Source organism: Drosophila bipectinata, chromosome 3R, assembly GCF_030179905.1.
Source record: "Drosophila bipectinata strain 14024-0381.07 chromosome 3R, DbipHiC1v2, whole genome shotgun sequence".
NCBI lineage: Eukaryota > Metazoa > Arthropoda > Insecta > Diptera > Drosophilidae > Drosophila > Drosophila bipectinata.
The window spans coordinates 25,657,620-25,680,129 of NC_091739.1; the positions used below are offsets into that span (position 1 = coordinate 25,657,620).

The 22,510-nt window shown below is 41.9% G+C and overlaps 7 protein-coding genes across 9 annotated transcripts; 2 read left to right on the top strand and 5 right to left on the bottom strand.

Annotated features, from left to right (window-relative positions):
- Positions 1 to 628: 628 nt before the first annotated feature.
- LOC138926639 (probable cytochrome P450 309a1) lies at positions 629 to 4,584 on the bottom strand. Of its 2 annotated transcripts, XR_011443226.1 has the most exons (7): positions 4,385 to 4,584; positions 3,003 to 3,354; positions 2,531 to 2,950; positions 2,346 to 2,469; positions 2,016 to 2,279; positions 1,387 to 1,952; positions 629 to 1,332 (listed from the first exon to the last, which is right to left on the bottom strand). XR_011443226.1 is itself a non-coding variant. In XM_070281464.1 (6 exons), exons 1-6 carry the CDS (start codon positions 4,582 to 4,584, stop codon positions 1,792 to 1,794), a joined length of 1,521 nt encoding a protein of 506 aa, XP_070137565.1. In that variant the 3' UTR covers positions 629 to 1,791. The 2 variants fall into 2 exon arrangements, 1 of the variants encoding a protein (XP_070137565.1); XM_070281464.1 differs by having other exon boundaries at positions 629 to 1,952.
- A 291-nt stretch (positions 4,585 to 4,875) lies between these two features.
- On the bottom strand, positions 4,876 to 6,533 carry LOC138926640 (probable cytochrome P450 309a2). The gene is made up of 4 exons (XM_070281465.1): positions 6,095 to 6,533; positions 5,907 to 6,030; positions 5,229 to 5,492; positions 4,876 to 5,139 (listed from the first exon to the last, which is right to left on the bottom strand). Exons 1-4 carry the CDS (start codon positions 6,488 to 6,490, stop codon positions 4,976 to 4,978), a joined length of 948 nt encoding a protein of 315 aa, XP_070137566.1. The 5' UTR covers positions 6,491 to 6,533; the 3' UTR covers positions 4,876 to 4,975.
- A 1,840-nt stretch (positions 6,534 to 8,373) lies between these two features.
- On the top strand, positions 8,374 to 10,024 carry SpdS (Spermidine Synthase). Its single transcript, XM_017236788.3, has 2 exons — positions 8,374 to 8,580; positions 9,239 to 10,024. The coding sequence occupies exons 1-2, from the start codon at positions 8,447 to 8,449 to the stop codon at positions 9,966 to 9,968; spliced, it is 864 nt and encodes a 287-aa protein (XP_017092277.1). The 5' UTR covers positions 8,374 to 8,446; the 3' UTR covers positions 9,969 to 10,024.
- LOC108122224 (sphingomyelin phosphodiesterase 1-like) lies at positions 10,009 to 12,357 on the bottom strand. Its single transcript, XM_017236787.3, has 4 exons — positions 11,318 to 12,357; positions 10,524 to 11,241; positions 10,323 to 10,472; positions 10,009 to 10,265 (listed from the first exon to the last, which is right to left on the bottom strand). Exons 1-4 carry the CDS (start codon positions 12,352 to 12,354, stop codon positions 10,128 to 10,130), a joined length of 2,043 nt encoding a protein of 680 aa, XP_017092276.2. The 5' UTR covers positions 12,355 to 12,357; the 3' UTR covers positions 10,009 to 10,127.
- Positions 12,358 to 12,618: 261 nt separating this feature from the next.
- Positions 12,619 to 16,100, bottom strand: LOC108121796 (aminopeptidase N-like). Its single transcript, XM_017236087.3, has 6 exons — positions 15,237 to 16,100; positions 15,025 to 15,180; positions 14,116 to 14,970; positions 13,508 to 14,057; positions 12,942 to 13,453; positions 12,619 to 12,881 (listed from the first exon to the last, which is right to left on the bottom strand). Exons 1-6 carry the CDS (start codon positions 15,695 to 15,697, stop codon positions 12,659 to 12,661), a joined length of 2,757 nt encoding a protein of 918 aa, XP_017091576.3. The 5' UTR covers positions 15,698 to 16,100; the 3' UTR covers positions 12,619 to 12,658.
- A 312-nt stretch (positions 16,101 to 16,412) lies between these two features.
- LOC108122206 (sphingomyelin phosphodiesterase 1) lies at positions 16,413 to 19,128 on the bottom strand. 2 transcript variants are annotated; one of them, XR_011443372.1, is made up of 5 exons: positions 18,069 to 19,128; positions 17,286 to 18,003; positions 16,943 to 17,092; positions 16,618 to 16,884; positions 16,413 to 16,552 (listed from the first exon to the last, which is right to left on the bottom strand). XR_011443372.1 is itself a non-coding variant. In XM_070281951.1 (4 exons), the coding sequence occupies exons 1-4, from the start codon at positions 19,103 to 19,105 to the stop codon at positions 16,702 to 16,704; spliced, it is 2,088 nt and encodes a 695-aa protein (XP_070138052.1). In that variant the 5' UTR covers positions 19,106 to 19,128; the 3' UTR covers positions 16,598 to 16,701. The 2 variants fall into 2 exon arrangements, 1 of the variants encoding a protein (XP_070138052.1); XM_070281951.1 differs by lacking the exon at positions 16,413 to 16,552 and having other exon boundaries at positions 16,598 to 16,884.
- A 579-nt stretch (positions 19,129 to 19,707) lies between these two features.
- LOC108122210 (RING finger protein 37) lies at positions 19,708 to 22,102 on the top strand. The gene is made up of 2 exons (XM_017236766.2): positions 19,708 to 20,787; positions 20,849 to 22,102. Exons 1-2 carry the CDS (start codon positions 20,065 to 20,067, stop codon positions 21,614 to 21,616), a joined length of 1,491 nt encoding a protein of 496 aa, XP_017092255.2. The 5' UTR covers positions 19,708 to 20,064; the 3' UTR covers positions 21,617 to 22,102.
- The last annotated feature ends 408 nt before the right edge of the window (positions 22,103 to 22,510 follow it).

A 22,510-nucleotide genomic window follows, 5' to 3' on the forward strand; every position in this document is an offset into this window, starting at 1 on the left:
CATATAGTATTTTTAAACTAGTTCAATGAACTTTTTGCGGACTGGTTCCGGTTCACTGGTTGGCGCTCCTCTTATTAGTTCAAATTATATGGGAAACTGTAATTCGATTTTCTCAAAATCTGTGGGAACGATTTGTATGATTTTTGGTCCATATATACTTGAAAAGGTCCTACATCGACTCCACTACCGTGCATATTGGCGCATCCTCTTGGAGCTTCACAATTTTAAAAACAATTTTTTGGGGTCATTTTTGTATGGGCTGTTAGCCGGGTTGGTCCACTTTTAGTCGATTTGCTGCAAAACGTAGGGAACGATTTTAATGAAATTTTCAGGGCATATTCTCAAAAGAACGGGCTATAAGCTGGTGTATCGCGCTTATTGGCGCATCCTCTTATTTCTGAGATAATGCTCAATACAGTGTAGGGGCAATTTTTCAACCCCATTTTTAAGCTACTTAAAGAGTGAAGAACCCGCTCAAAGTAAGAAAAAACAATAGTTTATTCAATTCTTAACAATTCTATTGTTTATTTGATTAAATTTAGTGGCTAAATACGGAAATAATTGAAAAACAAAATATTCGTTGCTGTGTTCCAATTCCACCGTTCCACTTCGACGCTAACTGAGCGACGCTAATTTGACGTACATTATTATTATATAATATTTTTTTTATATACATACTATATGCTATTAATATAAAGCCAACCCATATTGTTTAGATTTTTTCAAGTGTAAAGGGAAATGAAAATCCGTCCAGGTATTTTCCGCACCCCAGGCCACCCTTATTTATTTCTACTTTTTCGTTACCTACACCAGTCATTAACTTTTTACGACTGTTTGATCCTGGCTCCCAAGCCACAGACAAATGTATCAAAATTCAAATTGAATCCAAATATTTGCGGTGGCAGTAAGCAGCTCTAATTTTTGGCTCGCAATTCGGTTAGACCAATACATAAAACGTTCAGAGCCGCCATTGAGGGCAACATCGAATTTCATATCCCCAGGGAAATACATATTTTTCCCTTCGACAAGCAAACTTTATGCATTTGCAGCAAGGCGGCGCTGGCGGGGCGGAAGAAAAATTTAAATGCGCCATATTGCAAGCTCAAATGAAATTTTGTGGCTTGTTGCAAAACAAAAAGCTGCAGGAAAAAAAAACAATGTAAATAACGGTGAAAAAAATGAAAAGCTGGGCCAGTGCCTGTAACACAATACTCATGCACACGCGGTGGCATTGTGGCTCGGGATCGGTGTTGTCTTTTATCGTTCGTCCTTCGTCCGCTGCATGCGGTCGCTCAATATGAAAGTGCATACTCTAAAGAATCAGCGATGAACCTAAAAATGTGATACAGTAGACCATTATAAAATACACATTATTTATTTAAATACTTGGACTCCTACGAGTTCTTAAACAACATATGTATGTTTCTGAGACTTTTGCAATTTAAGTTAGATTTAAGGGATGTTATAAATATTATACATTATTACAACATTTTTGAGTGTATAAGTCCAAGAATAGAAACAAAAAGTAGGCGGATGAAAGCGGGAGTGTCAGATGGTCTGCGGTCGGTTTGCGCTAAATTAAATTTCGCCGCTGCTGCACCAAAAGTCCAGAGCTTTTGCAACACCAAGCACTCGCCAACACGAGTACAAATATACATACAAACATACGAGCTCAAATACAAATTACAGTTGCGCTAAAATACATACATACATATATAAAAAGTGAAAACCCCAAAGCATCCTGCCTCCAAAAGCAATATCTACAGGACTCCCGAAAATATGAGACGAAATTTAATTTCCCAGTTTCGTATATTTCAACTCTACGTCGCCATTGAGGAATATTCCCATTCCCGTATCCGCGCCCAGGGGCACCTTTTTCGTCTGCTCCACCAGGTAGTTTGAGATTATGTTTAGTATGGCGGTTTTAACAGTGAGTTGTCCAACACGCATACCTAGGATTTTATATTGTTAGTGGCCTACACAATTTATTGATGTAATAATTAAAAGAAACATACCCAAGCAAATACGAGGACCATCGCCAAAGGGCAAGAACATTCCACGCTTATTGAAAACACTTGCGGCCCCATCCGCAAACCTCTCGGGGCGGAACTCGCTTGCTGCCGGGTAGAAGGCATCATCGTGATGGTACTGATAAGCGGGCACCATTACGCTGATGCCAGGCTCCAAGTTGATGGAGTTCCCGTTTCCCAAATCTATCTGAACGTCCTTGGTGCAGATTCGCATGAAGAAGCCGATAGGTGTGACAAGGCGCAGAGACTCTGAAATAAAAGAAGTTTCTCAAATATTCCGAATCCAGTCCGGGTTTCCTAATTCGAGCCATTTACCATTGAAGCACTGGTCCAGATAGGGCAGAGAATTAATCTGCTCGTAGCTGATACTCTCATTGAGGGCCAGGGCTTCTAAAATTTCCGAGCGCAGCTTTTCCTGCTCTTCAATGTTCTCGCTGAGCTGATAAGAGCAATACGCTATTAATGGTTACACTGATCCGCATATAATGAAATTAACTGACCGAATATAACATGTGATAGAGCACTGCTCCGGATGTTTCGTATCCGTCCAGGTGGACCGTGAGAGCATGGCCCACAGAGTCGTGGATGGTATTGCCGCGTTGCTGTAACTGAATCAAGTGGGACAGGTAATCCGAGCGGCCTTCGCCGCTGCCACTTTGCCGCAGCTTCACTGCGTCCTGGGTCAGCTGTAGGAAGAACTCATCCGTAGTCTTGAGAAAGAATCGCATTCCTAAAAAATTGCGCAGGAACGGTGCCACCAGGGACTTGTTGAACTTCATTATAGAGCTGAAAGCACTCGCTGTCCAGTCTGTGGAGGTTTTCTGAAACACTGCCTCCTCTCCGACTTTTCCACTTAGTGAGTTGGCGTCAATGCCCCAGATGAAGTCGGCCATGGTAGTGGCCGTGAAGCGATAGGCCAGCTAATAATAAAAAACCTTGTCTTTATTTTTTTTTTGATTATTTTGTACTCACATCTCTGGTCTCGATAACGTCGCCCTTCTCCTGCCTAGCCCGTTCAATGTATTCGACTAGCCTACGACCACTCTGCTCCCAAATTTTGTAGGCCATCCTCAGTCGGTTGGGCGTTAGTCCTGCCCCATTTTCGGTGCGCAGCCGCTTCCACTCCTCGCCAGTGGTGAAGAACGGGGATCTTCTCACGTACTTGTCATCCGGATTGTGGCCCACGAAACTGCTGGTAATCGTGTCCCGGAAGTGGCTGAACTTATCCACCAGGATCTCATGGGCCAAAGCTGGATCCAAAATCAACAGTTGAGGTTGCCTGGTAATGAAGGTGCCTACTGCGCGGTACTTGCCTTTGTACTTGCTGAAATAACATAGATCTTCTCTGAATCTCAGGGAAATACATTTGATTTGAGTTCTATCCAACCATGTTTGATTTATGAACGTACTTCTACAAACTTTTCGATTCTTAAAAAGAAAAACAGATCCCTCCAAATGCTGTGTCCAAAGCCCTCCGTCCCCAATCCTGTCCTGAGGTATTTCTTCTAAGCCAAAAACTGCCCTATGTAGCAGGTTACAAGTACCACGGGGCTTATTTAAACAATCGGCTAAACTTCCGAACACACATAGTATCCATTACAAAGGCCAAAGCTGAAGAAACTAAGACGGCTTCTTAATAGTCGGAACAAGTTATCCCTACGAAACAAGCTTTTAATATACAAAGCGGTAATTGCTCCCTCATAGCATTATGGACTGCTATTCGGCATTCCATCAAAATCTAATTTGGAAAATATTCGAATTATTCAAACCAAAAACCTGAGGCCATGGTACAAGCGCAGAGCGAACTTGAAAAAGGACCTGATGGTGCACAAAGTAGGGTATGCTTTAAAAGATCAGGCCACTCAAATTTACTAGTCAAGCACCTACTAAACGAGCTCAACATTGCATGTATAATGGTACCTATTAATTTAAGTTGTTTTATAATGAAAGAATAATAAATAAAAAAAATAATAAAAAATAAATAAACTTTTGACCATCCTCACCATTTCACCTTTTCAAACCTTTAAAATAACTTAAACAAGGAAGAACAGCTAATCTTTAAAAGTTACCCTTTTACTTAATTGACCATATTTATGGGTGGCAGGTATGGTCTACTTAAGGGACCGAAAAATACCCGGGTGTTTCGCCTGCAAAAAATCCTTGTGATCTAGGACTACCGGGTATAAAAATAATACCTAATAAAATTTTATCATCTGACCCAACTTTCGGGAAAGATATGAGCACTTATAAACAGCTTTTATTTATTGAATGATTATAAACCGAAACTAATGTATATTTTACAGATTCTTACTAAATTTTCGATGACAAAACGAAGTAAAAAAATGGACACTTACTCGTACACATCCTGAACGTCTAGAATGAAACTGCGACTCTTGTTGACTAGGATTCCAGGATAAGTTCCCAAAATAGTTAAAGGTTCAGCGGTCAAAGCCCCCCGCTTTTCCCAATACTTGTGATACCAGGTCAAGTATATATAGACAACGGCGAAGGAAACATGAATGAAGGCCAAAAGCACAGCCACTGCAGTCCACATTGTTGGTCAAAAGTGATCGATCAGTCCCCCACCGAGTTCTGTTAGCTACTGCCAGTAAGTGTGTTTGGTAAGGCCTATCAAAGCTCCCAAGAGAATAAAATACATTGTACACCTCTCTCTTAATAATCTTAACCTTACACCAGTACAATCTGTTTTATAAGTTTTTAATTTTCGTTCAACTCTCGAATGTGATAAGATTATATTTTCTTGCTGGTGTTGTTTGTTGGAGAGGTAAGTATTGTGGTTGTGATTTCCAAGCAATCTATGCATTCGACTGGCTTATCATTCATGTTGTTTATTTCAAATAGCGAATTATTTATTTCCAAACATATGTATATATTTTTATTTCATCAGGAATCGTAATGATAATATAAAACATTATTGATGGTCCTCATCGGAAAACTCGTCGATATTCCAAATTGATGTCCCCTTGTAGTACAACGCCGAAACCTGAGTCTCCCCTGGGGATCAATCGCTCTGTTTTCCGCACCACATAAAAGTTGCATATAATATAAAACAGTGCGGATTTTAATGTCAATAGAGCCAGCCGAATCCCTAGAAAGGTTTAAAGGAAAAAAAGAACGGAAAAAATATGGTTATCATATTAACGATTATACTCTTTAAAGTATACTTTATTTATTTACCCATACAAACACGGGGGCCATCACTGAAGGGCAGGAATATTCCTTTTCGCATGAGCTCCTGATAAGCCCCGTTATCAAATCGTTCTGGTCTAAAGTCTTCGGGGTCGGAAAAATATTTTTCGTCATGATGGAACTGATAATTGGGTATCATGATCGTAATGCCCTTCTCCACTCGGATATTTTTGAGCTCGCTTAGCTTAATATCCGTGGAAGTTGTGCAAACTTTCGTGTATTGTGGTATCAAGCTGCTAAGTCGAAGGGATTCTAGTAATAAATATAAAATATATAGTCACTTAAAACAAGAAAGGAAAGCTAACTTCGGGCATAGCCGAGTTTCTATTGACATACATACTACATATATACTGAAAATATCGGATGTATTTTCACAGATGGGTGATGGGTACGATGCAGCATACCAAATAAGAAATATTGCTCAGATATGAAGACAAGCAATACCAAAATGAGTCATTATAAACCATTGTAGATCGAACATCACCTCGAGGGGTGTTGCAGGATCTTGCATGGAATAGAGGACTACAATTTGAGGTTCTTTTGTAAAGAACGTTTTATTTTAGGCCTCTTAATAAAGACTGTATACATTTTGAATTTGCTTTCCTCTTCTTGCCAACCAAATTTAATTGAAATAAATTTAAATAATAAATTAGGTAAACAACTGACCATAGACGACTTGCTCTAAATAGGGTAGGCCGCAAAGTTTGTCAAAATCGATGCTCTTTTCTTCATCCAAGCTAGAAAAGATTTCCGTGCGCAGCTTTTGTTGAGCTGCAGGACTTTCCGCCAACTAAAGAGTGTATTTAATATGAAAAGTATAATAATTCCTATCGGAAGTCAATGCAACCACATACGTAATACAGTGCATGAAGGAGGGCCGTTCCGGTAGTGTCGTAACCATCGAGCAGAACCGTCAGAGCGTGACCTACCAGATCGTCGTGGGTGGCCTGTTTCTGCTCACGAAGTTGGAGTAAATGGGAGAGATAATCCGTTCGGCTGGAGTTTTTACCACTTTTCAGGCGCATTTCTATTGACTCCTTGGTCAAGTTCGAGAAAAACTCTTCCGTGTCTTTGGGGTAGAAGCGGAATTTCAACAGCAGGCGAATCCCTGGAGCTACTATGGTGGCCATGAACCACGAAATCATATAGAAGGCGTAGCTGGTCCATCTGGTAGCCATATATTGGATCTTGTTTGGCTGCTCGGGTCGGGTAAACGTGCCAGCATCGATGCCCCAAATGAAGTCAGCCATCACATGAGCCGTGTAACGAAAGCAGAGCTACGAAAAAAAGACACGAATTTTCAATTTGTTGAATTTGTATACTCGGTACTCCTAGAGTACAAGGGGATATTGTAGTCGTGGCAATGTATGTAACATAGAGAAGGACCCCATAAAGTATATGTATATATTCTTGATCAGCATCAACTGCCGAGTCGATATAGCCATGCCATATATCATGGAGATTCCTATAATGCTGTAATGATGGGAAACTAGTTTATAGCGTCCTTTCTTGTTAAATTGTCATTTTGGTAAATACTCAAAAAATCATTTTGAATAACTTTTTAAACAATAATGAGTCTATTTGAAACAATAATCATGTTCAAACACAATTTCTTAGTTTGGTTTATTTTCTATATAGGACTTTATTTTGGATCAAAGTGCCCTAAACATCAGTTAGTCACTCAGTTTTAAAGCTATCGACTTGGAACTTTGCACACTCCCTTCCTTTCTGGACGGATAATGGCGGCTGCCGTGTTGTGCAGCGTCAAAACCCGGGAAAATGATAATGGCCAGTATTGGCAAACCAGGTCCCGAAAATTTCGGGACTTGATTTCTAAAAATCTGTGGGAAGGATTTTAATGGCACTGATACCATTCGAACGGGCTAAAAATTAGCTTTCTCGTGGTATACCGTGCATAATGGCGCATCCTCTTTAAAAAAAGGCAAACATAGATAATGGCGGCTGCCGTGTTGTGCAGCGTGCAAACACGGAAAAATGATAATGGCCAGTATTGGCAAACCAGGTCCCGAAAATTTCGGGACTTGATTTCTAAAAATCTGTGGGAAGGATTTTAATGGCACTGGTACCATTCGAACGGGCTAAAAATTAGCTTTCTCGTGGTATACCGTGCATAATGGCGCATCCTCTTTAAAAAAAGCTAGGGGGGCATTCAAATTCCATAACGGCTAGCGCCGTGTTAGGCAGCGCAGAAATATGTGATGCTGTTAATGGCCAGTGTTGGTGAATCAGGGTCTGAAATTTTCGGGACTTGATTTCTTTAAATCTGTGGGAGCGATTTAAATAAAAGTTGTCTTTTAATGTTCTGTATAAAATAAGCTTTTCAACGGTATACCGTGCATAATGGCGCATCCTCTGTGAAGGACTTAATAAGTCTAACAGAGCCATATAGTATTTTTAAACTAGTTCAATGAACTTTTTGCGGACTGGTTCCGGTTCACTGGTTGGCGCTCCTCTTATTAGTTCAAATTATATGGGAAACTGTAATTCGATTTTCTCAAAATCTGTGGGAACGATTTGTATGATTTTTGGTCCATATATACTTGAAAAGGTCCTACATCGACTCCACTACCGTGCATATTGGCGCATCCTCTTGGAGCTTCACAATTTTAAAAACAATTTTTTGGGGTCATTTTTGTATGGGCTGTTAGCCGGGTTGGTCCACTTTTAGTCGATTTGCTGCAAAACGTAGGGAACGATTTTAATGAAATTTTCAGGGCATATTCTCAAAAGAACGGGCTATAAGCTGGTGTATCGCGCTTATTGGCGCATCCTCTTATTTCTGAGATAATGCTCAATACAGTGTAGGGGCAATTTTTCAACCCCATTTTTAAGCTACTTAAAGAGTGAAGAACCCGCTCAAAGTAAGAAAAAACAATAGTTTATTCAATTCTTAACAATTCTATTGTTTATTTGATTAAATTTAGTGGCTAAATACGGAAATAATTGAAAAACAAAATATTCGTTGCTGTGTTCCAATTCCACCGTTCCACTTCGACGCTAACTGAGCGACGCTAATTTGACGTACATCGGAAAAAGTTGTATAAAGGGTTCTAGTATATTGACGGGAACGTCTTGAAGGTATTTTTTAAGACCTAGCTTTCTTAAAACCTACGGTACCTTTAAACTAATCCCACGTGTTGAGTCGGTCTTATCAATGCCGATTGATACTGTTTGGCATTAAACCAATGGATTCCCTTAACAACGGATGGTTCAGCGAACTGCAGGCCGACCTATGGCCTGGACAGTCCTTCTCCTTGAAAGTAAAGGAAGTAATTCACAAAGAGAAGTCAAAGTTTCAGGACATTCAAATCGTCGAAACGTAAGTCCAACAAAAACATAGTTTTGTATACATAGTATACTTGTTTACATCAACAATTCGAATGCCTGGAGTTTCGTTATAGATAAGAGAATTCATATTACAGGCTTTATAGTGATTTTAAAGACCTTTGGAATGTTTTTGCGCAATTTTACTATTCATTTAGTATTCTAAATGACGTAAAATAAAATTTTTAATACAAAAAAAGATTTTTATAAAAGATTCAACAAGTTTTCCAAAGATCTGATTTTCCTTAATAATGTTTTATAAAATTTATAACTGATTAAAACTATAAAAATGTCCATGGCAACTGAATTTTTCCTACCCTTTCGGTTCATATTCTTGATCTGCACCAACATTATTATCGATCGAGCCATCTAAGGCCAATGATACGTCTGCGTTCCCGTATGAACAGCTTACGCCAACAAAAAAAAAATAACTGATAGCGAAGCTAAATTTGATATTCTTGTGCCGAAGGGTATTGTTATTATGATAATGCTCAGATTTTTCAAAAGCCATTCGTCTGTTCAGTAAAGAATCTGTCGAAGGTTATCAGTAAATAAATTATAGGGGAAGTACAGCATAAAATTTCGAATATTGTTAAACTTTTTTTTTAATTTTTTTGGCAATAACTTTTATAAAAAACAACCTTTCCTTACAGAGAGACATACGGAAGATGCCTGATTTTGGATGGAATTATACAGTGTACTGCCCGAGATGAGTTCTCATACCAGGAAATGATATCCTTCCTGCCTCTCTGCGCCCACCCGAATCCCAAAAAGGTACTCATTGTAGGCGGTGGAGACGGAGGCGTGGCACGCGAAGTGGTGAAGCATCCTTTGGTCCAGGAAGTCCATCAAGTGGAGATCGACGACCGTGTGGTGGAGCTTTCTAAGCAATATTTACCAGCTATGGCGTGCGGATTCGAAAACGAAAAGTTAAAGCTAACCATTGGAGACGGCTTCGACTATATGAAAAATCATAAGAACGAATTTGATGTTATCATCACCGACAGCTCGGACCCCATCGGTCCGGCAGTGAGTTTGTTCCAAGAGAGCTACTACGAGTTAATGAAGCACGCTCTGAAAGAAGATGGCATCGTGTGCTCCCAGGGTGGAAGTTTCTGGCTCGACCTCGACTATATAAAGAAAACCATGTCCGGGTGCAAGGAACACTTTGCTAAAGTAGCTTATGCTGTTACCTCGGTGCCTTCTTATCCTTGTGGCCACATTGGCTTTGTCATGGGCTCTCTTAACAAAAGCCAAGACTTTGTAACTCCTAAACTGGGAAGCTCTGAGATTAATGCCTTAGATTTAAAATACTACTCCTCAGAGATTCATTCGGCGGCCTTTGCCCTGCCTCGTTGGGTTCAAAACCATTTTTACAATTGACTATGCGATATACATATACGTAAACTTTTGTTACAAAATAAAAATCATAAAATATATTTAGTTTCTTTAAGCTTTAGAGGAACAGAGGGAGTCACGTATGCCGTAAACGTACCCCCGAAAAAGTGTCTCTGACCGAACTCCAAGATTTAATAGCAAGAACTAAATACTAAGTCGGGTGGAGATAACGATAATCAGCATGGAACTGATGCTGAACAAGCTTAGGCGAGCAGATCCTCCGCCTCCGTCATTGCCATCACCTCCATTATCTCCCGGAGTTGTGTTTTCCTCATTGTCCAGCTGGATGATGAGTCATATTAGTTTTATTTTCAGAAGAGTATTTATTGTCTGACTTACAGAAGCATACAGTTTGGCGCGAAGCTCCTCGCATCGTCCTGTCTGAGTGTTAACGGTTACAGCAGCTCGGCACAAAGATGCTGCCAAGCAGGTGCGATCGCAGCCATCTTTAAGGTAGGGATCTCCCTGAGTAACTCGGAAGCGCCAGTACTATAGGAAAATAAGGTTTTTATCTTACCTCGAAATTGGATCTTAACCTACCTTCCTCATAAGATCCGGATTTTCAGCGAATTCATCCAGCAGCTTGTCAATTCCCGCAGGACTCGTGTCCTCAGTGAATTCATTGATGAACTGATATTCCTCAAACCACTCGGGCTGACTATTAGGATTTAGATTAGCTTCCGTCAGATTGAAAAGCCACGTGTGGTGATTTGTCACCACAAAGGATTCTGGGTTCACATCGTAAATCCTATAGTTGGGGTTCTTGTTTGAGCGAGTGGTTAGGGCTCCTCCTGTCCAGGCCACAGCGGTGGCATGCCCTTCATCAGAGTAATGAACGAACATTTCGTCCTTGTGGGTATCGCCGGTAAAGATGCCACTAATTGTTGCACTGAAGCGGGTTATGCATCGATTTAGCTCACGAGCCCACACGGACCAGCAGCTTCCGACGCCAGAGGGAATGTGGGTGATCACGTGGACAAATTCCCCGGCTTTCTCGGCGGCGAGAAGTGTGTCGTGGAACCACTGAAGCTGGGGAATCTTGTCAGACCCACTATGATACAGCCAGAAGTTATCCGTAGAACAGTCGTTGCTATTTAAAGCAACGATGCGGAATCCCTTTTTGGGAGAAACAGTATAATAGCCTCCCTTGAGTATTGTTTCCTTGGTCTCCTCGGGCAGCCACTTCGACCAGTCGTTGTACAGATGCTCATATAGCCACTTGGTGCTAACTGCATCCGGCACACCTTCGGGACTAAATCTGTAGTTTTAAAAAAAAGCGAATATTGTATGTTTTAAAACATAATTAAATAAAAACATTGATGATGGACTCTTACAGATTGAAAGGATGTGGCTCATGGTTGCCAATGCAGGGATAGACTGGCACATCTCCAAATGCCTGCTTCAGTCGGTCGTTCACTTTGCTCAGCACTTCGCTGTTCTTTTCCACCGAGGTGGCCCATCCCATGTGATCCACAACATCACCAGTCTGATAGACGTAGTCACACTTGTGGTTTTTCACCACATTGTCTAAGGCGGATTCAAAGGAATGCCATGGCAGATCGCATCCCCTGTAGTCGCCCCAGTATCCAGCCGCATCGCGTGTGCCCTCCGCCGTGTCCTTGTGCCTTTGGCAGCACATGGGCTCTGCACAGGTGGCCAGACTCCCTGGTAGGTACAAGGGATCGTAGTGGATATCGGAGAAGTGGCAGATCTTAAGATCCGATTCACTATAGCGATCGGTGTCTGACTTGGAACTGGTCAAGCTCGGAACTGAGTTGTCCACAGTAAGGATCCAGTTGTAGTCCTGGTTGGTGCCAGTGCTGCAGAAACTATACTCCATGAAAAGAGAACAGAAGGTCTGGGAATCGCTCTCGGAATTTCTTAGGATGTAGTCCACGGATGGCTGGTAGGAATCGATCAGACCCTCGCAAACCTCATCGGTCTGAAGATTCATTCTTTGGCAGAAGTCTGTGGCAAAGTCCTTCATCAGAGTGGAGCTGCCTTCTCCATGGAGCTCTCCCTCCTCATCGCGAATGGTCCTAATGAGGACTCGAATTACAGAGCGACAGGCTACGCACACAAAAAAGCTGTCCCTCGACTCCAAATCGGCCATATTCCTGGTGAAAATATCCTTTTGGCTGTGCGACTTGGCCAGTTGTTGGGTGAGTTTCTTGAAGGCTGCCGTCTCAACTCCGGTTTTCAAATAGGTGACATACTCCTGGGCCAGGCGCTCAGATATGTCATCAGCAATGGCGGAGAGCACTTTATCATCCACCTCAAAATCTATAGGCACTCCAGGCAAATATGCAGCGGACGCCACAAGTCCCCCGGAGAGGAAGCCGAGCGCCAAAAAAATCACTGTTCCCTTCATGGTTCGCACGGCAACTGTTGTGGAACTTTGCCAGGTGGAGGCACTTATAGCCTTTGCTTATCTTCCCAACAGCTGGCCAGTATATTGACAAGGTGGACCCAAGCTGAGATTAATCTAATCTTGTGGATCCAGTGTACGAAAAACAACGAGGGGCGGAGGACTAATCTACCGGCAGTAGGGTAGATTGCCATTTAAAAAATATCGTAAAATATTTCTTTCTGCAGATTAATAATTGATTAAAGTTCTAGGTGGGTATAATGTGTTTTAAAATAAAATTATATTATATACTTTATTACTGTACATTTTAAATTAATTTATCAATGGCTTCGGATATTTGATGAGAGTTTCGCTCTATAAACTGAAGTTTCACCTGTAAATTCTCCAGTGTTTCTTCGACAGGTAAGTCGTTAATGTATTTAACCAAACCTGTCTGATATTGATTAAATCTATTGTATTCCTCCTGGGTTATGCTTAAAAATGAAAGCACATCTATGAGATAATCTGCGCCGATCTCAAGCGGTTGGAAACTAAACAAGTAAAATTAAAAATTAGTATTGCTAGTAATTTCATAATTGAAAAGTTCTTACTGTAGGTAGACTAAATCCGCATTGGTTAAAACAAATTTCCGTGTCGACTCAAAGCCCATTTGATTTGAGACCAGACCAACAAAAGCATAATATAATTTATCCATTTTAAAAGGTTTCTTTGGATCAAAAATTTGCTCCAGATAGCCCTGCAACAGGTTCTCATCCCTCGAACATCCAAGGGCTTTTAAAAATCTCAATTGGGTAACTTCCTGTGTCGAGTTTTGGTATCTACTCCACATAAATACCCAATCCTCGTCATTGCCGTGCTCTATCGCAGTGCAGTAAAAAATGTCTCGAAGATTTTTGGGCACAGGATTAAAGTCATCTGCGAATGGATAAGACCGCCAGCTTCGGTAGGCATCTAACGCCTTTTCAATACAATCTTCAATGCCACTATAGCAGGCCCACTTTAATGTTATTAAAAGCAGCATAAGCTTATCGGGATTAGGATTACGGCCAACCGTTGTATTTAAACTCTCGTAAATCGGGGTGACTAATTTGTTTATAAAGCTCTGTGGATAATATTTGTAAAGTTACAGACTTCATAAAATTAAAAAAAAACTTACCTTGAATTTTGTAACGTATGGTGTAAGATGAATAAATTCTTTTATTTTTTCTAAGCTTTCATCGGCAGCCTTCCACGGCAAATACTCCCGCTCCCTTTTCAGATATTCCACCAAGCCTAAGGCCGTCTCGTAGTCTCGTTCTCCAATCCAAGCCAAATATAAGACGTCATTGATGAGCTGGGCTCGGTTCATTATGTGAAAACTCTCGAAATCTCCTGTTTTCAAAGTTTTGATAAGCAGGTTCCAGTTTTGCGTGTCGTAGTTGATGATGCAGAGCGTTGAAAACTGGTTGTTGAAGATGACCCACTCATCTGGTCCAGGAAGATCCTTGACTGTTTTGGGCGGACTTCTACCATTTTCATCACACTCCAGCCACACTTTGGGAGATGTGTTGTTAAAGTCCTTGTCTTCTTGCGTGGTGTAACTAAGTGGCACCCACCAGCATCCTTTCCTTTTAAGGTCAGAGTACATTGTACTTAAAACAAATCTTTCCTGACTAAGATTTGCTGTTCTGGTGACATAGTCACGTGTAATGTTTATAACAGGAAATCTAAATAATAAATGTTTTAATGAATATGGAGAAAACAATCGATTGTATGAAATTTTACCCTTTTTGGAGTATCCACGAGTCCATTATGGTTTTTACTTCATAGTTCGTGGGCATCACGCCAATCTTGTGAGCTGCTTGAGTGAACATCTCCCATAAATTGTCGGATTCAGCGTTTTTGTAAGCATACATATTAAGATATGTTTTCAGGCCGTATGTGAACGATTCCTCGCCCAAAAACGAATGCATTATTCGGAGCACAGCCGATCCTTTGCAGTACGTGATCTGATCGAAATGTGTTTCTATTTCTGCCACATCCTCTATAGACGTCGAGATGGGATGACTCGATTCCAAAGAATCATATTTAAAGATCAACAACAAGTTAGTTAGTTGCATCATATCCTTGTAATGCCATTCGGGATAGATGTAGTCCACGCCCAGGGTGCCCACAAAAGTAGCGAATCCTTCGTTGAGCCACAGATCCGTCCACCAATTCATGGTGACAAGATTTCCGAACCACTGGTGGGCCAGTTCATGAGCTATTGAATTCGCCACCCGCCACTCACTCAGCGCCGATTCTTCAAAAGAGTAAAGCAGGTTGTGTTCTTTATAGACCACCAATCCCCAGTTCTCCATAGCAGCATCTTCAAAATCAGGCACCGCGATTTGATCGATTTTAGTTAGCGGAAACTTTATTTCATATAACTCTTCGAAGAATCTGAGCACTTTGGGGCCAAATTTCGCAGCAAAACGACATTGACGAATGGCATTGTACCTGGCCCAGGTTCGAAATACGGGTCCATTTTCCACAGTGGAGGTTATATGTGCAAAATCATTTACAGAGTAGGCCACCAAGTAGGTGGACATCATCAATGACTCCTCAAACTCACGCCAAATGTAATCCGGAAGAGTTTCACTGCAAACAAGACAGAAGTTTATAAGGCTTCAAATACCTGTAGGATTGTCTTACTGGGGCCTAGTTTCCTTTACTGGCATGTTACTTAATCCCGTGTAATTTTTGTGGTACCCCAAAGTTATAACGAAAGATGCCTTTAATGCTGGCTCGTCGAAACAAGGAAAAGCCCTACGCGCTGAAGTCGGTTCGAATTGAGTAATGGAAATCCATCTGAAAATATATTGTCGATAAATCATCTTGGATCCCTGTATCTATTCACTATTGACCTTGATTGGTTATCTTTGGGGTGCATGTAAGATATGCGGTAATAGCCACGAAGCTTAGTACTTAATTTTGCAGAAAAGGCTAGGCTTAGTTCGTAAATATTACCAGCAATCAGTTCTTGGCAAGTGTTGAGGATATAGTAGCCGTGTTTGGCATTCACGGCCGTGGAGTTGATACAGTTTTCACCTTTCTGTCCATTAATTTGGTGTAGAGTGGTCCGTGACTCGTCGATGTCGAGAGACTCTGAGTGAAGTGTTATATTTTTGGTATTCTCCAAAACCTCGATTATGATTTTGACGGTTCCCTCAAAATGGAGATCTTCTGGATTGTCGAGATGAGTCAAAATGCTGAGATGGTATTTCTGAGGCCGTAAGGCCGTTGGCAAACGATAGAAATCATAACCAGAATCCGAAGTGGCCAAGCTCTGGGCAAAAGCGGCCACAAAAAATAAAATCCACTTCATAACACAATAAATATTAATCAAAGAATAATTATTTTAAAGAAGTAATTAAAAGAGTTTTTTTAAAACAACTTAAAGGAATCACGTTATTTTATTTTATATGTTACAAAATATTTAAGCCGGGAACTTTGCGAGAATTCAAAGTGATCAGCTTGAGGGTTCCCGCAAGTCTAAACGTTTGTAAGCCTGATGCTTTGCTTTGAAACTTATAAAATATAACTCTGACAAAATGCTGATTAAAGCCTGACCTCTAAATACATAATCGACCAATTAGAGATTAGGTGTTGTCTCATTAGAAAGCATTACACTTTCATTGAAGAAATATATTCTATCAAGTCAAAACCTGGGAATACATCATGATAATCCTGCATTACATGCAATTATTTATGTTCAAGGAAAATGAATAAATTGCTTTTATTTTAAAATATATTATAAAAGCTAGGGTTAACTTAATCAAAAGTTACTTAACTTGGCATGGGCTCGTCAGTAATCAGTAATGTTATTGACACTTCTAGGTAATAGAATGATTATTAAATTCAGGGAAAAGGTTTGCATCTGATTATAGAAAAACATGTGTCTTTTATTTGCTTTTTCTTAAAGTATTAAATTTTATATTTTAAATATGAGTGTTTAAAAGTGGACTTTTTAGTTTGGTCGTTTTTATTATGGTACCATCATAAACTTGTCAACTTGATGTGAATGACTGAAAGCACCGGGTAATCAACAACAAAAGTTTTTCACACGTGCTGTTTGGGCCCTAATCCGATAATCATTGCTAGGCCATAAACTTCGACTAAAGTTAGCTATAGTTTATGGCCAACATAGGTTAATTCGACCTAATCACTGATAAAGTAATCTCTGGGAAACAAAGTTCCCTGATTAAAAATAATAATAGATTAACTCCGATAGGGATAAGCGCATACTTCTATTTGCCACTTGAGAGTGGTCACATTCAGAATGGAATCCATTCGAATTATATAACTTAGGGCTACTGTAATAAGCGAGCACTAGAAGCTAAGGCGCATGGCCAGGACAACAGCCAGCAGGGAGCTGATGCTAATCAGGCTAAGGGTAGCGGATCCGCCACCACCGTCTCCATTATCTCCAGGAGTGGTTCCAGGACTGCTTCCTCCGTCTCCTGGAGTTGTGTCACCACCATCTCCGGGTGTTGTGTTTCCCTCATTGTCCAGCTGCGTGAAGGATAAAGAATTAGCTTATTTTTCGCAATCAATATATGATCTGACTTACAGCAGCATAAAGTTTGGCGCGAAGCTCCTCGCATCGTCCTGTTTGAGTGTTAACGGTCACAGCAGCACGGCACAGGGATCCAGACAGGCAGGTACGATCGCAGCCACCTTGCAGGTAGGGATCTCCCTGGGTCACTCGGAAACGCCAGTACTATGGGTAAAGTGGTCTTTAATATCAAATTTAAATCTTATCTTATCTGGAAACGTGGTATTTTGAATAAATAGAGGGCAATAAAATGATATTACCGCACATTTTGATTCTCAAAATGATAATGTTTAAGAAATTCATAATGATGTTATTTTTTTTATAAAACCTCTCGAATGTTGTTTCCAGTTAAACCTACCTTCCTCATCAATTCCGGGTTAGAAGCTAGTTCGTCCAGCAGCTTATCAATGCCCGCAGGACTCGTGTCCTCGGTGAACTCTTTCATGAATTGGTATTCCTCGAACCACTCGGGTTGCTCATCGGGAGTCAGATTGGCCTCCGTGAGATTGTAGATCCACGTTCGGTGATTGGTTACCACAAACGATGTTGGATTCACATCGTAGACTCTGTAGTTGGGGTTCTTGTTCGAGAAAGTGGTCACAGCCCCTCCGTTCCAGGCCACAGCCGTGGCATGACCTTCGTCAGAGTAGTAGACAAAGATTTCGTCCTTGTGGGAGTGACCGGTGAAGATTCCACTGATGGTGGAACTGAAGCGGGTGATGCATCGGTTGAACTCGCGAGCCCACACGGACCAGCAGGTTCCATCTCCGGAAGGAATGTGGGTAAGCACATGAACATATTCTCCGGCCTTCTCGGCGGCGAGAAGGGTGTCGTGGAACCACTGAAGCTGGGGAATCTTGTCGGTGCCACTGTGATATAGCCAGAAGTTATCCGTGTAACAATCATTGCTGTTCAGGGCAATGATGCGGAATCCCTTCTTGGGTGAAACGGTGTAGTAACCTCCCTTCAGTATAGTTTCCTTGGTCTCCTCTGGCAGCCACTTGGACCAGTCGTTGTACAAATGCTCGTACAGCCACTTAGTGCTGATCTCATCAGGGACCCCTTCGGGACTGAAGCTGCATTTTAAAATAAAATTAGTAAAGTAAATTCTATTTATAAATAATTCTTTGAAGATACTCACAGGTTGAGAGGATGCGGCTCGTGGTTTCCAATGCAGGGATAGACAGGTACATCACCGAAAGCCTCATTGAGACGTTGGCTCACCTTAGTTAGCACAGCAGTGTTCTTCTCCACCGAAGTGGCCCACACCATATGATCAACAATGTCACCAGTCTGGTAGACGTAATCGCATTTGTGGTTGGCTACTGCGTTGTCCAAAGCAGACTCAAAAGAGTGCCAGGGAAGATCACAGTCCCGGTAGTCGCCCCAGTATCCAGCAGCGTCGCTGGTGCCTTCCACAGTATCCTTGTTTCTCTGGCAGCACATGGGCTCGGCACAGGATGCCAGACTACCGGGTTCGTACAAGGGATCGTGGTGGATGTCGGTAAACTGGCAGATCTTGAGATCCGATTCACTGTAGCGATCGGTGTCTGCCTTGGAACTGGTCAAAGTTGGCACAGAATTGTCCACTGTAAGAGTCCAGTTGTAGTCCTGGTTGGTTCCAGTGTTGCAGAAACTGAATTCCATGAAAAGCGAACAGAAGCTCTGGGAGTCACTCTCGGAGTTACGCATAATGTACTCCACTGAGGGCAGGTTGGAGTCAATCAGACCTTCGCAAACCTCGTCGGTCTGAAGGTTCAATCTCCGGCAGAAGTCCATGGCGAAATCCTTCATCAGAACGGAGCTGCCTTCCCCATGGAGCTCGCCCTCCTCTTCGCGAATTGTGCGGATGAAGACTCTCATCACGGAGCGGCATGCTACGCACACAAAGAAGCTGTCTCTTGGCTCCAGATCGGGCATATTCCGGGTGAAAATATCCTTCTGGCTGTGAGACTTGGCCAGTTGTTGGGTTAGTTTCTTGAATGCTGCCGTCTCAACTCCGGTTTTCAAATAGGTCACGTACTCCTTGGCGAGGCGCTCCGCTATGTCATCAGCAATAGCGGATAATACTTTATCGTCCACTTCAAAATCAACCGGTACTCCAGGCAAATTTACTGCGGAGGCCATTAAAAGGCCGGAGGTCAGGGCGACCGCCAAGAAAAGTACGATTCCATTCATGGTTCGCACTGAAACTGAAGGCGAACTTTCACAGGTGGGGACTCTTATAGCCTTCCCTTATCTGACCACCAGCTGGCCAGTCCATTGAGGAGCCGGAAAACCCAATTTTAGATTAGCTTAATCTTGTGGAATACATTGGGGTTCCTTTATTTTCGGCTCATGAAGGAGGTAGAGGTCTAATCTCCCTACTTAGTGGGGCAGATTGCATTTTCTAAATAACAGATCGTAAATGCTTAGATTCCGCCAATTCATCGCCGTTTGATATAGTTAAATAATTTGTCCATTTCTGCCACATGTTTTAAGGGTGTCCGAATAATCAATCTTTTAATTTAAAATAGTGTTTTAGATTTTAGACCGTTGGAATCCTAAACCGTGATTAAACACAAGCTAAATAGATAGATGATACATAGATAGATAGATGATTTTGTTACAAAAATTACATTTATTGCTGTAAACATATACCATAAACACGGTGAATGTTTTTTTACATATTTTTAAGCTATAGATTTTTTAAAAATCTCGTTATAAATATGGTGCGTGTCCAGGCTTATCATTTATTCGCACCAAGCAATCGTTTACATCGTTTTCCAACACATCCAATGCTCCCAACTTAGTGTGGCCAGAAGGTGCTGCCAAACGGTTCCACTTCCTCGTCTTAATCGCTCATTCTCAAATGGTTAATCACAAAGAGAATTTATAATTTTCCCTATGATTGTGGCGTGCCAGTGGACATCAACGAAAGGCTGTGACCAGGAGCAGGCGGTAGAGCAGCAAGGGATTACCCAAGAGGATTAGCACCGGACTCAACAGCTGGAACAACCACAAAAGCAAAACAGCCCTGAGACAGTGACGCCATTTCTGTGTGCGAATAACGAGCAGGTGGGGCACAAAAAGATACGAGACAGATAAAAAGAGGCAAACACACAGGGGAAGGAGGCGGAGCAGCAGCGAGAGTAAGGATGAGCAGCCTGATCAACTTTCTGAACCCAAAACTGAAGCCATCGGTGGAAAGTGACGCAGTTTGCGAGGACGGATACACGGCAGCGAACCTAATAGCAGATGATGCTGAGCAGCTGGAGCGTGGATTCATGTGCTTTGCCGTTTGCAAGCCCCCAGTGGAAGTCGTCTTCGATTTTCCCAAGGCGGTGGACATGAAAGTGATTAAATTGTGGCCCTCCTGCGGAGCTCTCCGATCCACGGCCTTTGAGCTCCACGGACGACACGATGGAATCTGGGAGCGAGTGGCTTTTGTTCGCGACTTAGGAGTAGGGGTGGACTCTGTAACCTTTTGCTACCAGAGCGATTATAATTCGCGTAGCAGCTCCAACTCGGCAACAGCGTCCGGGCAACCGCAAAGCGAAAAGGTATTCTTCTTTAAATCGGCCCACAAGATTCTGTCTAGCACCAACAGTGTCAAAGTGGTAATCCGTGCCACAGAACGGTGTCCTCCCGTGCTGCGTAAGGTGCAGATGTGGGGATTGCCAGCCCGATCGCTCGATAAAGCCGATCGAGAACTAGTCAAGACCATTTGGAGCGAAATCAGTGATCCCTATGGACAAAGGGATGCAGTGCAGGCCAACCAAGGACAGCGTTCGCCTCCCAGGCATGTGCCCGAGCTTAGGGAGCTCTCCACACTTACTATACCCGAGGAGTTTCTTGACTCAATCACCTGGGAACTTATGGTATGGTCATAACTCGCAAAGAATAGGAAACTTAAATTGCTAATCCTTATTCTTATTGCAGATTTTCCCCACAGTTTTGCCCTCGGGAAAAGTTGTTGACCAATCTACTATAGACAAACACTCCGAGGAGGAGGCCAAATGGGGTCGCCAGCCTTCAGATCCCTTTACCGGCCTGGAGTATACTGCGCAGCGAAAGGCTATTCTCAACTTGGCTCTAAAAGCGCGCATTGAAAAATTTCTCATGGAGCACTCAGAGCACTTCAAAGCGGTACCCCGATCCCTAGGGTCCTCGCGTCTTCGCCGCCGCCATGCCTCGCAGTTTGCAAGCAGCACATGCCTCCCTGGACAGATTAGCCCAGCGGCTGGGACCTACTCGGCGCTGAGCAATGCCTATAAACAGCAGCAAAGAAAGAGCAGGGCCACTGCCACGGCTACCTCTTCCACTGCCGGATTTGGAGGACATTCGCCTCCGGCCGCCAAGCGGGCCAGACATAGCCATCACGGCACTGCCTGTGCAACGGTGACAGCCAGTAGCGCATCTACCTCGACCACAACCTCCACTTCAGCAACATCTTCCTCCACCATTGACCAAGCCATCCAGCAAGCACTGCAGAAGATCACGCGTTTCAGCCAAGTGGGAACAGTGACCAATTCTACCCCTGCCTGCTGCATCAACTGTCGCAGTGGCCAGTTCAGCTACGAAATCCGAACCTGCCGTCATCTGGTTTGCAGGGAGTGCTTGGTGCTGCTTTCCCAGACGCAGGTGTGTGTCTGCAAGGCATCCTTCCGCGGAGCGGACGTCGAGCGGTATCACAAGCTGGACCCTTAAGAGCTTCCCCTCAAGAATTTTTCTCGATCGACACATCGCCGATCGTTGCAATAAGTTTGTTTCTCCCATATACCCAAAATTGTTCAGTCAATCGCTTTAGCCCCTAGGCCTCACTCTAAACGATATATATATAGTTTTAGTCATATCAGATCTGGAGTCGGAGTTGGAGAGAAGCCAAATGTGTACACACGAATCGGTTCTCGGTTCGACAGTATGTATCAGTATCAGGTCACGTTTAGTCATAGAGATCAGATTACAGATTTAACAGATTAGCATATAGAGAGCGCATAGTTTTTGTAGACACCTTTATACAGTCCGAAAAGACAGGATCGTTCAGCGCAAGTTTATATATTCATACCAACTATAATTAGAATAAATAATGAAACGTACTGTAAGTTGTGTCCTTTGAGATCGTACATTAAAGATTTTTGTCTGATATAGTTTCAAATTTAGTTCTTCCTTAAAAAAATTAAATCTCAAAACGAATGTTTTTAACGGTAGTTTTCTTTAAATTTGTTACTTGTGTTAACATTTTAGTTACATTTTTTATGTAAATTCTCATTTTAGTTGCAAACGGTTAACTTTTTGTATTGTTTTTCATTCATTAAAGATTTTAGTTGGGGAAAAAACTAATTGTTTTCAAGACTTTATTTTTAAATGAATTTTGTAACGATTCATGTCTGGACAAAAAAGTCGACATATACTTTAATCCTTGTATTTCAAACTTTATATTTATTAAAGTATTTCTTTTAGAGCTAATAAAAAATATTTTTCAAATAAAATGATCCTATAGTTTCAATTTTATGTATTAAACTACTAATTTTAAGATATTGCTTAACATTTTTATTTTAAATAGCTTAAATCTTGAAAGCTCCCTCTATTGTGAGTTTGGCT

Coding starts and splice junctions, on each gene's coding strand:
- LOC138926639 (XM_070281464.1), bottom strand. CDS start 4,584: ATGTGGACTGCAGTGGCTGTGCTTTTGGCCTTCATTCATGTTTCCTTC. Junction 2,470..2,530: donor TCTATCACATGTTATATTCG/GTCAGTTAATTT, acceptor TGCTCTTATCAG/CTCAGCGAGAACATTGAAGA. Junction 1,953..2,015: donor TGGTCCTCGTATTTGCTTGG/GTATGTTTCTTT, acceptor ATAAAATCCTAG/GTATGCGTGTTGGACAACTC.
- LOC138926640 (XM_070281465.1), bottom strand. CDS start 6,490: ATGGCTGACTTCATTTGGGGCATCGATGCTGGCACGTTTACCCGACCC. Junction 6,031..6,094: donor TCCTTCATGCACTGTATTAC/GTATGTGGTTGC, acceptor TACACTCTTTAG/TTGGCGGAAAGTCCTGCAGC. Junction 5,493..5,906: donor TTTAGAGCAAGTCGTCTATG/GTCAGTTGTTTA, acceptor ATTTATTACTAG/AATCCCTTCGACTTAGCAGC.
- SpdS (XM_017236788.3), top strand. CDS start 8,447: ATGGATTCCCTTAACAACGGATGGTTCAGCGAACTGCAGGCCGACCTA. Junction 8,581..9,238: donor GACATTCAAATCGTCGAAAC/GTAAGTCCAACA, acceptor CTTTCCTTACAG/AGAGACATACGGAAGATGCC.
- LOC108122224 (XM_017236787.3), bottom strand. CDS start 12,354: ATGAAGGGAACAGTGATTTTTTTGGCGCTCGGCTTCCTCTCCGGGGGA. Junction 11,242..11,317: donor GAGCCACATCCTTTCAATCT/GTAAGAGTCCAT, acceptor TTAAAACTACAG/ATTTAGTCCCGAAGGTGTGC. Junction 10,266..10,322: donor GCGCCAAACTGTATGCTTCT/GTAAGTCAGACA, acceptor CTCATCATCCAG/CTGGACAATGAGGAAAACAC.
- LOC108121796 (XM_017236087.3), bottom strand. CDS start 15,697: ATGAAGTGGATTTTATTTTTTGTGGCCGCTTTTGCCCAGAGCTTGGCC. Junction 14,058..14,115: donor TCGTGGATACTCCAAAAAGG/GTAAAATTTCAT, acceptor TTTATTATTTAG/ATTTCCTGTTATAAACATTA. Junction 12,882..12,941: donor GCGGATTTAGTCTACCTACA/GTAAGAACTTTT, acceptor TTACTTGTTTAG/TTTCCAACCGCTTGAGATCG.
- LOC108122206 (XM_070281951.1), bottom strand. CDS start 19,105: ATGAATGGAATCGTACTTTTCTTGGCGGTCGCCCTGACCTCCGGCCTT. Junction 18,004..18,068: donor GAGCCGCATCCTCTCAACCT/GTGAGTATCTTC, acceptor TTTAAAATGCAG/CTTCAGTCCCGAAGGGGTCC. Junction 17,093..17,285: donor ACCCGGAATTGATGAGGAAG/GTAGGTTTAACT, acceptor CTTTACCCATAG/TACTGGCGTTTCCGAGTGAC.
- LOC108122210 (XM_017236766.2), top strand. CDS start 20,065: ATGAGCAGCCTGATCAACTTTCTGAACCCAAAACTGAAGCCATCGGTG. Junction 20,788..20,848: donor CAATCACCTGGGAACTTATG/GTATGGTCATAA, acceptor TTCTTATTGCAG/ATTTTCCCCACAGTTTTGCC.